The sequence below is a fragment of the Thamnophis elegans genome, chromosome 2, assembly GCF_009769535.1.
Source record: "Thamnophis elegans isolate rThaEle1 chromosome 2, rThaEle1.pri, whole genome shotgun sequence".
Taxonomy (NCBI): domain Eukaryota; kingdom Metazoa; phylum Chordata; class Lepidosauria; order Squamata; family Colubridae; genus Thamnophis; species Thamnophis elegans.
In genome coordinates, this window is record NC_045542.1 from 52,948,288 (window position 1) to 52,961,224 (window position 12,937).

At 42.0% G+C, this 12,937-nt stretch overlaps 1 protein-coding gene across 2 annotated transcripts in view; it reads left to right on the forward strand.

Moving 5' to 3' along the window:
* Window positions 1–12,937, forward strand: part of LOC116503241 (E3 ubiquitin/ISG15 ligase TRIM25-like) — a 42,298-nt gene that overhangs the window by 2,069 nt on the left and 27,292 nt on the right. Inside the window, exons 3-4 of one of the 2 annotated variants that reach the window (XM_032209508.1) lie at window positions 2,924–3,019; window positions 10,789–11,022. In XM_032209508.1, coding sequence (XP_032065399.1) covers window positions 2,924–3,019; window positions 10,789–11,022 — 330 coding nt within the window. The remainder of the gene's footprint in view (window positions 1–2,923; window positions 3,020–10,788; window positions 11,023–12,937) is intronic. The other variant, XM_032209509.1, reaches the window with a different exon arrangement.

Here is a 12,937-nt window from a genome sequence, read left to right on the forward strand (position 1 = left end):
TTGCCCATGCCATTGCCAGCATGATTTTTACTCATTTTATAATGTCCTGCACATGTGCAGAACAATTAATAGGCAACTATGCATGCCCAAGCAACGTGTAGCGGGCGCGTGAGCGAAGCAAGCAGCACATGCACAAAGTGCGTGCAAAGCGAACTAGCAGTAACACTGGCAGCAACCCACCACTGATGTTGCCTCATGTTTTTATGGAAGGCAGCAGTGATGGGATTCAAAAAAGTTTACTACCAATTCTGTAGGCGTGCGGTGGTTGATATGGCGTGCCTTGGTGGGTATGGCAGGGGAAGGATACTGCAAAATCCCCATTTCCTCCCAATCAGCTGGGACTCGGGTGGCAGAGAATAGATGGGGGCGGGGCCAGCCAAAGGTGGTATTTACCAGTTCTCTGAAATACTCACAATTTAGCAATAGCAATAGCAGTTAGACTTATATACTGCTTCATAGGGCTTTCAGCCCTCTCTAAGCGGTTTACAGAGTCAGCATATTGCCCCCAACAACATTCCGGGTCCTCATTTTACCCACCTCGGAAGGATGAAAGGCTGAGTCAACCCTGAGCTGGTGAGATTTGAACAGCCGAACTGCAGAACTGCAGTCAGCTGAAGTAGCCTGCAGTGCTGCATTTAACCACTGCGCCACCTCAGCTCTATATATTTCCGCTACCGGTTCTCCAGAACTGTTCAGAACCAGCTGAATACCACCTCTGGAAGGGAGCTTTGAGTAGTAGAAGTGAGTGAGGTTCATATCTTATCAGTTAGCCTATAACAGTAGACCATCACTACAGGTAGAAAGTTTTTCACATAGGTAACATTCCTGAGTTGATATGGACTGGAGGTTGTAAGATGGATGTCATTCAATTGTTTGATGCCCAGGTCAGGATCAGAATCCTAATTTACACACTGCTTTCATTGTTTCCCTTCCATGCTTACTATTTCTCCTCTTTTATACAGCATTCCCTTGCTCAGTAAGGTTCATTCATATGCCAAGATTCCTCCCACGCTTCGTGGATTGTACGTTAGTATTTCTGTTTCTGCCATATGTTCATCACCAGCCATTCTTATAAGTTGTTCAGCCATATTGGGTAGTGTCATAATCACTGAAATGTATTCTCTTAATGGCACAGGTGTCCAACTTGCCGCGTCCGTTGCCATCATGTGATGTATCGCAACTTTCTTCCCCTTTATGGAGCCGGTGTGGGCATGGCCTGCACATCACGCATTTGACCCAGGGGCCGCCAGTTTGATACACCTGCGTGGCATCGGCCATTTTTTCTTCCATCCTTAGGCCATGATTTCTATAGCCTTATCCTGTTTCTGTACCCACACACAGAGGAAAGGAAGAAAAACAAGATAAAAAGTATTCCCTTACTTTGTTCTATTGCCACAGAAAAAGGGCTGGGCTCTGCAAAGAGTTCCTAGTGATTTTTTTCTTTTCTTTTCCTAACCTTGATGTGTTAACATGCATGAAAACAGTCTTTGCTAGCCTGTTTCCCTGAAAATAAGACCTCCCCGGATAATAAGCCCAATTGAGCTTTTGAGTGCATGCCCTAAACTAAGCCCTCCCCTGAAAATAAGCCCTCCCTGAAAATACTACAACACAGCAGCAGCCATGAGATGACCAAACTCGCCGTCTCCTGCACCTCAAAAATAATAAGACCTCCACAAAAATTAGGTCAAGGCCTGATTTCCGGAGTCAAAAGAAAATAGGACCCTGTCAGCTAGCATCAGGTTATTGTGTTTTCCCCGAAAATAAGACCCTGTACGGTATCCTGATGCTAGTTGATTCTGATTACAACTTCCTGATCTGGAAGCCTATTTGGAAGATCCCAGGTCAGGGAAATCAAAGTAACAAACAAAATTCCATGGTACTTTGAAATAAGCCCCCCCCCCCAACAATAAATAAAAGTTTTTAAAGTTAGCACACTTCCCTCACTTATAACAGAAAGATCATCTGATTTATAACAAAAAAGGCAAATTTTCTACAGAAGCTGAATAAGGATAAGATTGGAAGTGTGGGCTTTGGCAGCAGGGACAATTGATCTAATGCAATTTTTCGGGAATATTTGCTACTCTGAGAACACACGATGAACTCTAAAGGAAATTGGCTGCCACTAATTTCTTACTCAGTCAAAATAACTGCTTTAGCAAGTGGGGTTCTGAACTCACATTTACTAGATGAGGTTGTTCATTGCCATCCTCTCTCTCTTACCCTCTATGGTATTATTAGCAGCCCCTTGATTAGTTTGCTCTTTTGGGTGGGCATGTGGGATTTAAAACTAAAACTGTTCAGCTCTGCAGAATCTATGGATATTCTTGGAAATAATACTGTATTTTGAAAACTGGTGCTAATCAAAATATGTATTTTGTTTAATGTTTTTTTTTTAAAGAAAAGGATGAAAAATTGTTCATGAGTGTTAAGGAAAGTTTTTGCAACCACAATGAATTCACAGATAACAGGTTGGTGTACTTGACAATATAGTATGCTGATGTTTGTTTTGCAATAGAAATTTGAATTGAGACAGAAGGTTTATGACTGTTTGGTAAAAAGGTATTTTAAGAGCCAAGGTGGCGCAGTGGTTAAATGCAGCACTGCAGGCTACTGCTAGATCAGCAGTTCAGCGGTTCAAATCTCACCGGCTCAGGGTTGACTCAGCCTTCCATCCTTCCGAGGTGGGTAAAATGAGGACCCAGATTGTTGGGGGCAATATGCTTCATAAGGCTGAAAGCCCTATGAAGCGGTATATAAGTCTGCTGCTATTAAATTATGATACTTCAATATATGAGTACCCTGCATTCTGTTCTAATGTTGACGCTTCCACAGTGTCAATATGTCACAACACCTGCATATCTCTGAACGGCTATGTGATAACACAAATCTTCTGTATTGAGTTTGATGGGCATTTCTTTCCCAGGTGGAGATCCAGAGACTACATGCCAGTGTGGAAAACCAGGTCCTGATATTGGTAGAAGACCATCAGAAACATAGAGCAAGAGTGAATTACCTTATGGTGAGCTGCAAGTGAGAAAAGTGGATGAAAGAAATTTGGAGCTTCTCAGTTGAGGTTGGGGGCAAAACTATTTCCCCAACAGCAAGTAAATCAGAAGATAGTAACAGATACGACTGAAACTAGCAACTATACCAGAACTGCATGTCCAACCATTAAGATGCCTGCTACAATTTTCACAGATGAGCCAACTGTACATGACAGTGTTTGCCAATCTTGGCAGCTTGAAGATGTGTAGACTTCAACTCCCAGAATTCCCCAGCCAAACATGTCTGATTGGGGATTTCTGGGAGTTGAATTACACACATATTCAAATTGCCAAAGTTGGAAAACACATACTTATAGTATGACATGATGATGATGATGATGATGATGATGATGATGATGATGATGATGATGATATAAGTATGGCAACTTTTTTAGAAGGCAATGGTGTTATTTCCAATCAAAGAAAATTAGCAGTTCAACTGGCATACTTTCTTTCTTTCTTTTTTTTCCCTTGTAAATGTGTTTTATTTTCCATTTTTATTTTCGTACAGTCACATATATACTGTGCACAACCGGGGCCATATAACATTAAACAATAAACACAGACATTCCTCTTGTCAATAATACCCCCCAAAATAGAAACCCAATGTACCTCTTCGACCCTCCATACACCCTTTCTTTCGCCCCCCTCCAACTTTCCATCTTCCCTCCGTCATTCCCCTCTACCCTACTTCCCCTCCCCCTCTCCCACTCCTCTCTCCCGACACACTCCCTCCCTTCCTTCTCACCCTCCCTCCAATCCTCTCTCCCACCCTCTCTACCCCTCTTTCTTCTATCCCTCTACTCCTCCCTTCGGTGTATTTCTACTATCTATTAATATATTCAGCTTGTCCTATTTTAACACTGGAATTAAAGAGCAACAGTATACATGTGCAATCGCGTTACCTTGAAATCTGACACATACTATATATCCCTCCTCCCCCCCCAAGACCCCACCTCCCTTCCCCCCCCCGACTTCCCAGAGCCCGTACATGGTATAGATTTTTAACAAACACAGTCTAAATATATTAAGACAAGGGAAATTTTAAAAAAAAAGTCAATAACATCTCTGCGTTGAACTCAGCTTCTTCCTGTTGCACTAACTTTGAGCAGTTTAGATTATTCCTAATCTTAAACATAGGCTATCTGGAATTTCTTAGTCCCGTATTTGTTTTGTGTATAGTCAATCCATTTTTCCAGTCTCGTTTATATCTCTCATTTGAATGGTCTTTAAGATATGCCGATATTTTAGCCATCTCGGCTAGGTTTGTAACTTTCAATGTCCATTCTTGAGTTGTAGGCAAGTCTTCCTTCTTCCATATTGTGCCACCAACAGTCTTGCTGCCGTTATTAGGTGCAGAACCAAGTTAGTCTCTACCGCTGTAAAGTCAGTACATACACCTAGTAAAAATAACTGAGGAGTAAACTTTATCCTTCTTTTAAAGATATTTTGCATGATCCACCACATTTTTATCCAAAATGCCTTAACCTTTTGACAAGTCCACCATATATGAAAATATGTAGCATCGAGAGAACCACATCTCGAACATTTAGGCTGTACATTCGGATACATAGAAGCCAGCTTTTTAGGATCTAAATGCCATCTATAAAACATCTTATAAAAATTTTCTCTCAGATTTTGTGCTTGTGTAAATTTCACATTTCTTACCCATATTCTTTCCCACGTGTCCAACATTATTGGTTCTTCAATATTCTGAGCCCACTTTATCATACAATCTTTAACCAATTCCATTTCCGAATCCATCTGTATTAGTACATTATATATCCTCTTTATATGCATTAAACTTTGATCTCTTATTTGTTTAAACAAATAATCCTCAACTTGGATAAAATCAGTTTTTTGGTCTATTTTCCACCTGGCCTGTAATTGGCCATACTGGAACCATGTTTGAACTACCGTATTTTCACGACTATAAGCCGCACTGAAAATCCTAAAATTTGATCAAAAACCGGCAGTGCGGCTTATAACCCGGTGCGCTTTATATGTGAAAAAAGATCGAAAATCTCTCCCTCCCGACGCTCAAACTTGAAGCTCGCAAGCATGCACACGTCCCTCGGGTCTCTCCCTTCAACCTCGCTACTTTCTGAGTCAGAGACCGGGGGGCGAGCAGAGAGCCACCCAGCTCCCAGCCCCTATAGACTGGACTGTTCCGTCACCCCCACCGCCGCAAGAAGGGACGGCAGACCGGCGCAGCCCTTCAGGATTTGCCGGCGCCGAGCACCCCATCCGCCCCGGCAGTCACCCTGCCTAACTCCGCTCCGCGCCCCAGCCGGCTCTGCGCTGCCGGTCAAGGGCGCGCGGGTGGCCGGTGCGGCGCCGGTCTTCCCAGCACACCACGCCGGCCGGGCAAGAGCCGGGAGAGCAGCGGAGCCCGAAGCCTCCCGCGCCAGAAAAGTCCCGCTAGCCGACGCCTGCCACGTGCGCCCACCCGCCCACCTCGGGGACCGCAACCCAGGTGCCCTGCCCGCCCCCGTCCCCCCCCGCCTGGCTCACCGATGCGGATGACATGGGGCATGCCGCGGCAGGCGTGCAGCCAGAGGACTCCGAGCAGGGCGGCGGCGGCGGCAGCGGAGGCGCAGGAGTGGGCCAGCGGCGGGCGCGGGGCATGGCAGTAGGTCAGCATCCTGGGCGGGCGGGCGGCGGGTAAGGCGCGGGAGGCGGAGAGGACAGAGCAATGAGATAGGTCTATAATTTTTTGGTTGGGTAGTATCTTGATCTTTGGGTATCAAAGATATAAACGCTGTCTTCCAAGATGGGGGCACTTTACCTTCCGTTTGAATTTTATTAAATAGTTCTCTTAAGAGGTTCTACCATTTCTAACTGTAAGTTTTTATAGTAAACCACTGTCAAGCCATCTGTGCCTGGCGCTTTCCCTAACTTTAGTTGTTTAATTACCTGCAAGATTTCCCCTGAGGTTATTGGTTGGTTCAACTTTTGCCTGTACTCTTAGTTTGGTTTAGTTTAGTTTTTAGTTTAGTTTTATTAGAATTTGTAGGCCGCCCTTTTCCCTGAGGGGACTCAGGGCGGCTCACATAAAACTAGGAAGGGGGGATACAGACAACAAAATAGAGACATATACTAAAAATAGTAGGCAACATCCATACAACATTCGGGAGGGGCAATTATCCTTATCCCCAGGCCTGACGGGCGAGCCAGTTCTTCAGGGCTGTGCGGAAGGCTTGGACGGTGGAGAGGGTACGAATCTCCACAGGGAGCTCGTTCCAAAGGGCCGGGGCTACTGCTGAGAAGGCCCTCCTCCTTGTGGTTGCCAGCCGACACTGGCTGGCCGATGGAATACGGAGGAGGCCTAATCTATGTGATCTTATTGGTCGCAGGGAGGTAATTGGCAGAAGGCGGTCTCTCAAGTATCCAGATTCTAACTAGGGGTATTTTCTCTTTATCTAAGTATTTGTCTATATCTGAACCCTTAATTTTGTCCCCTCTATACAATTCTGTAAAAAATTCCTGAAATGCCTTTTGAATCTCCTCCTGTTGAAACACCTCCTTCCCTCTATAACTCAATTTGATTACATTTCGAATTTTCCTTTTTTTCCTAATCTGATAAGCTAACCATCTGCCCGGTTTATTTGCATTACAAAAAGTGTTGTGTTTTGCATATAATAAACTAGTGGCTAGTTTATCATTAATGTACTTTTCATATCTGAATAAGTTTTCATTCAGCCTCCAAGATCTTCTTGCCTGCACTACCCTTCCCAATTCCATCCAATTCCATAACTGGGTTATGATCCGAGAGGACCCTCGCCGCAATCTTTGTCTTCTTCACCCTAGAAAGTAAATCATTAGTGATTAGTATAAAATCAATCCTTGAAAAGGATTGATGTCTATCAGAAAAGAAGGTGAAATCATATTCCTCTGCGTTTCTTTCTCGCCAAATATCTGTCAATTCAAAGTCGTCCATCATGTCAAAAAAAGGTTTGGGTAACTTAGCTCGGATTTTAGTATTTGGGCGAGAGGTCTTCTTATCTCTTTTAGTGTCAATCACGCCGTTCCAGTCACCCAATAGTGATTAATACTAATAACTTAGTATACGATAAGACTTATAGTATATAGTATACTATATACCCAATAGTATACGATAAGACTTATAGTCCCACTGTACTAATTTAGCATGAAGATTTCTATAGAATCTGTCTTGCTGTTGATTAGGAGCATAAATTCCCAAAAGTAATGTCTTTTTCCCTTCTAAGATTAAGTCGAGTGCAATATATCTTCCAAAGGGATCTGCTTCAATTAGTTCAGCCTTAATGTCTTTTCTTAAGTATACAACTATACCATTTTTCTTTTCCGTAGCAGAGGTCACAAAATGTTGACCAAGTTTGGGGTTAAACAAATATTTTGGATCAGTTGATTTGATATGAGTTTCTTGCAGACAAATTATATCATTCTTGAACTGTTTAAGATAGTGAAATATTTTCTTTCTCTTCTGTGGAGAGTTCAGTCCATTGACATTCCATGTCAAAATCTTAGTTGTCATTTTTGGTTGCCTGAAGCTTTTTTAGAGCCTCCTGCATGGCCTGTTTAACCTTTGGCCTAGCTCCTCCCATGGCTTCTGAGCTTGTTGCTGTAACTCCTTGATCAATGGCCGGTGATTGTTGAGGTTGTTGCATTGTAGCTTGTTTTTCCATTCGTCTGGTAGTCATACTGCTAGGTCTTTGTTCCATGACACCTTGCCCTTCCGGGAGGGGGAAATGGTGCATCTTGTCTGGTAGTTGTGTGGTTTGCTGTCTATCTTGTCCTTCTCGTGGTCTTTCTCCAGATCCAGATGATGCAGGGTGTCCCACCTTCAGAATATTGAAATTGAAATCTCGAGCTTTCCATACAGAGTTGAGACAATATCTTTGCTTGTCAAATGTAATTATAATACCAAATGGCACATCCCATCTATACTGTATCTGACGGTTTCTGAGTTCTTCCACTAGAAAGGCATAGTCTCTCCTGGCTCTTAGCATTTGAGGTGGTATTTCTTTCAAGACAATCAAATCCTGGCCGCCAATTTGAAGCCTGGTGTTATAGGACTCTTGTAGTATCATGTTTTTGAACTCTCTTGTGGCGAAGTATATGACTACATCTCAGGGGAGTTGCTTCTGCTTTGCCGCCCAAGAGTTAACACGATAAATGTTATCAATCTGCCAGTCAAAGTTGGACCCCGGTCTTCCCGCCAGACGGTCAAAAGCCTCTGAAAAAATCTGTTTCAAGTTCTCCTGTTTATCCTCACGCAACCCCCTGACTCTTAATGCGAGCTCTATCTGCCTGTACTGTATCATAATAATTTGTTTTTCAGCGTTTTCAACTTTTTGTTGCACCACCTCAGTTTTGGATGTCAAATTGGTATTAGCTTCATTAAGAACCTCTAGGTTATCTTCAATTCCAGAAACATGTTCTGTCAATACAGTTACAAGTCCCAGCATATCATCATTTATTTTGGCAATCCTAGTATCAAGTTTATCATATAAATCCATCTTAAACTCTTTTAAATCATCCCTTATCTCCTCTTTGAATTGTCTGAAGGTTTCCAAAAAAAGTTCTTTCATTAGCACATCTCCAGTAGGGGGCAACTTTATGCCAGGTATCGGGGATGTGCTTCTAGGAGGAGGAGGAGGTTTCCCCCCCGGATTTAATTTTGATGCCATTATAAATCTTATCTTCAAGCAATTAATCATACTACTGGCTCGCTATGCAGCTTACGAAAAAAAAAGAGTATTAAATCACCCCTTTATTAGCTCTTTAGAAAAGGGGGGAAAAAGACATTGTAACAAAGCAGCTCGGCATATTCAGCGCCATTTTTGACTTCTCTATATCAGAAATATATATTAACAAAGTTGATAAGAAAGTCTTGTAAACTCTTCAGAGAAGTGAAACTAATTAGTAAGAAACTGCCGGCCGGCTGTTCCTCCCTTTGATCTTTTTTATCACTGTTCTTTGCAGAAGAATTAGGAATGTGGCATTGTTACGGAGAATGCACAATCGCCATTTTAGGAGCTATTTTTTTAAGAAAAAAAAACAAACCAAGTACACGAAGGAAGCTCTTGTAAAAAATGAAGCTAGGATTTTTTTTAAAAAGCAGATAAAGTTCTCAGATACGGACTCTGCTTGTATTAAATTCAGATAAATAGTTCAAATATTGTCCTAAGTGGAGGTATCTTACTTTGAGCTGTAAAAAAAAAACAGCTAGGGATTTCCGGCACGGAGATAATGATTCAGCCTCGGTTGGCCCCCCTTCTCTTCGCAGTCAAAAAGGCTGCAAACTTCAAAGGAAAAAGCTCTTACCAGCTGGATCTCTCTCCCCCTCTTCTTTGCCTGAAGAGTCAGGTATCTGCCAGATGTTTAGGCAGATAACGCGACCAGAAACCCAGGGGCAGCTCTGTTAAGCTGCCACCATCAGCAAGGTCCCGCCCAGGAAGTCAACTGGCATACTTTCTTTTGACAAGGTCTTTCTCCCCCCACCCCACCTCCCCCCAATATCAGGCAATATAGAAACATGTAATGCCAAGCAGTAGGGTCAGGGAGAGGAAGAAAGAATAGTGAATTTTCAACCTAAAGTCAGGAATATGGTTTATAAAAAGGATCTTTATTAAATCATTCAGTTCTGGCTCTAAATCACCTAACTACTTAAATAAATAAAAATAATGTAGTATGTCAAATAATTGTGATCCTTATTGCTATTCTTTCCCTGTAGTGATATCTCCTTATGGATTCTGAAGTCACTAGCTTCACAGGTATCTTTGGATACTCTTAACTAGTGATCCTAAGGCTAAAAGCCAATGCTGAATATGTTCTACCTTGCTCTAATTCCATGAAGGTAAATTGGTGCTGCCAATATATTTTGATCTTCAAGCCAAATGGCTAGTAGCAAACAGAGAATTAGTTTTAACATATACATGCACCTACTTTAACACTTGTCTTTAACACTTGCAACTAATCTGAGAATTTCAGTTGCATGTATTGTGAAAGTTACTTTATATTGAATCTAAACTTTGATCCATTACTAGCTGGCAGCAATTTTATTTTTTAGATTTCAGGGTAAACCTTCTCCAGTAACCCTGTAGATAGAAAGGACTAAACCTGAGACATTCTTCATTCAAACACTGAAAGAAAACTTTCCCTTATTAAGAGTTGTTCCAGATGGGCTAGATTTGGAACCAGTTGAACTTTCTTCCCCTCCACTTTCACGTGTGTGTGTGTGTGTGTGTGTGTGTGTGTGTGTGTGATTGTGCCAGATCCTGTCTACCTCTTGCTTCAATTTAGACAGATGGAAGATATCAATTTTCTAAAAAACATAACAGGAGAAAACTAGAACCTGATGTTATCCTGAGATCTGATGATGAGCTGTGGGTGGTGCAGTGGTTAGAGTGCAGTATTGCAGGCTATTTCTGCTGACTACCGGTTGCCTGCAATTTGGCAGTTCAAATCTCACCAGGCTCAAGGTTGACTCATCCTTCCATTCTTCCGAGGTGGGTAAAATGAGGACCCAGATTGTTGGGGGTGATATGCTGACTCTGTGAACCACTTAGAGAGGGCTATAAAGCACTGTAAAGCGGTATACAAGTCTAAGTGCTATTACTATGAGTCATAGGAACACAAGGAAGACAATCTCATTTCTCCAATGGACCCATAGGTGGTTGTTTTTTCTGGAAGAGCCCTAAATCAAGATAGATAATAGATGGACATATGCTATATTTTGTTTTTTCCCCATTCTTTACAGAAAGTGATAAAGAATACCAGAGATGAAGTTAGTTGGGCCTTTACAGAAGTATTGAAAGAATTCAAGCAACTGCAGGCTAAGGTGATGGACTTCATTGATCAAGAGGAAAAGTCAGCTTTACTTGACATGAGGAATTCTATTCAGCGTAGATATGAGCAACTTGCAGATCTTAAGAAGCAGAAACTGTGGCTTGCAAATCTGATGAACGATCCAAGTGACTTTCAATTCTTGCAGGTAAAGTTCACTTTTCACATTGTAAATGAGACCACATTTCCTGGTCAGCTACAATCTGATTAACCATGATTCATTGAATGAAGCATGGTTGATTTTATACACCACAATAAGCAACTTATAGCAATAGCAATAGCAGTTAGACCTATATATTGCTTCATAGGGCTTTCAGCCCTCTCTAAGCGGTTTACAGAGTCAGCATATTGCCCCCAACAACAATCCGGGTCCTCATTTTACCCACCTCGGAAGGATGGAAGGCTGAGTCAACCCTGAGCTGGTGAGATTTGAACAGCCGAACTGCAGAACTGCAGTCAGCTGAAGTAGCCTTCAGTGCTGCATTTAACCACTGCGCCACCTCGGCTCTTACTTGTCAATCAGTTTGGTGCAGTGGTTAAGGCATCATGTTAGAAACCAGGAGACTGTGAGTTCTAGTCCCATCTTAAGCACAAAAATCAACTGGACGACCTTGGGCCAGTCACATTCTCAGCCTTAGGAAGGAGGCAAGAACAAACAAATTCTGAAAAACACACAGTTCTAGGCTACATAAACCGAGAGATAGAATCAAGATCACGTGAAGTGTTAATACCACTTGGTAAGGCCACACTTGGAATACTGCATCCAGTTTTGGTCGCCATGATGTAGAAAAGATGTGGAGACTCGAGAAAGAGTGCAGAGAAGAGCAACAAAGATGATTAGGAGACTGGAGGCTAAAACATGAAAAACGGTTGCAGGAACTGAGTATGTCTAGTTTAATGAAAAGAAAGACTAGGGGAGAAATGATAGCAGTGTTCCAATATCTCAGGGCTTGCCACAAAGAAGAGGGAGTGAAACTATTCTCCAAGGCACCTGAGGGTAGAACAAGAAGCAATGGGTGGAAACTAATCAAGGAGAGAAGCAACTTAGAACTGAGGAGAAATTTCCTGACAGAACAATTAATCAGTGGAAAAACTTGCCTCCAGAAGTTGTGAATGCCCCAACACTGGAAGTCTTTAAGAAGATGTTGGACAGCCATTTGTCTGAAGTGGTGTAGGGTTTCCTGCCTAAGCAGGGGGTTGGACTAGAAGATCTCCAAGGTCCCTTCCAACTCTGCTATTGTATTATATTGTATTTCCAAGGAAACTGCAATGACTAGTCATCACACACACACACACACACACACACTCATACACATTAATCCAATAATGAATGATAAGCAATTTTATTCTGATAATTGTACTAAATAATTGTATTAAGTCTTTAAATAATATATCATGAATCAGGACTCCCGAAAGTAGACAGGATAAGTTAGAAAGATTAACTTAAAATGAACATCAATATTTCGTTCATCCAAAATCATAGAATTACTGTACAGAGTTGGATTATGGGGTTGGAGACATTTAAATTCATGTAGTTCTTTAGTTACGATCAGAACTGAGCCCAGAAGTTATTTTGCTAAGCAAGACATTCGTTAAATGAGTTTTGCCCCATTTTATGACTTCTCTTCCCACATTTGTTAAGTGAATGCAGCTTCCCCATTGCCTTTGTTTGCCAGAAGGTTGCAAAAGATGACCACATGATTCCAAGACACTGCAACCATCCTATGTATGAACCAGTTTTCAAGGGCATGAATGTAAATCACATGACCATGGGGATGCTGCAATGGTCATGAGTGTAAAAACTGGTTATGTCGCTTTTTTCAATGCTATTGTAACTTTGAATAGTCACTAGATGTACATGTTGAGGACTACCTGTGCAGTAATCAAATTCGATATCCTGCTCAATTTGATCTGGATCAAAGCATTCTCAACAGATGGCTGACTATCCTCAACTGGAACTTAAACAGTGAATGGAGGTACAGTACCTCAAATAACTGGTCACCCAACTACTCATAGGAAGTTTTTACCAACGTTCCTTTGGACTCTTCCAGTAACTGAAAACT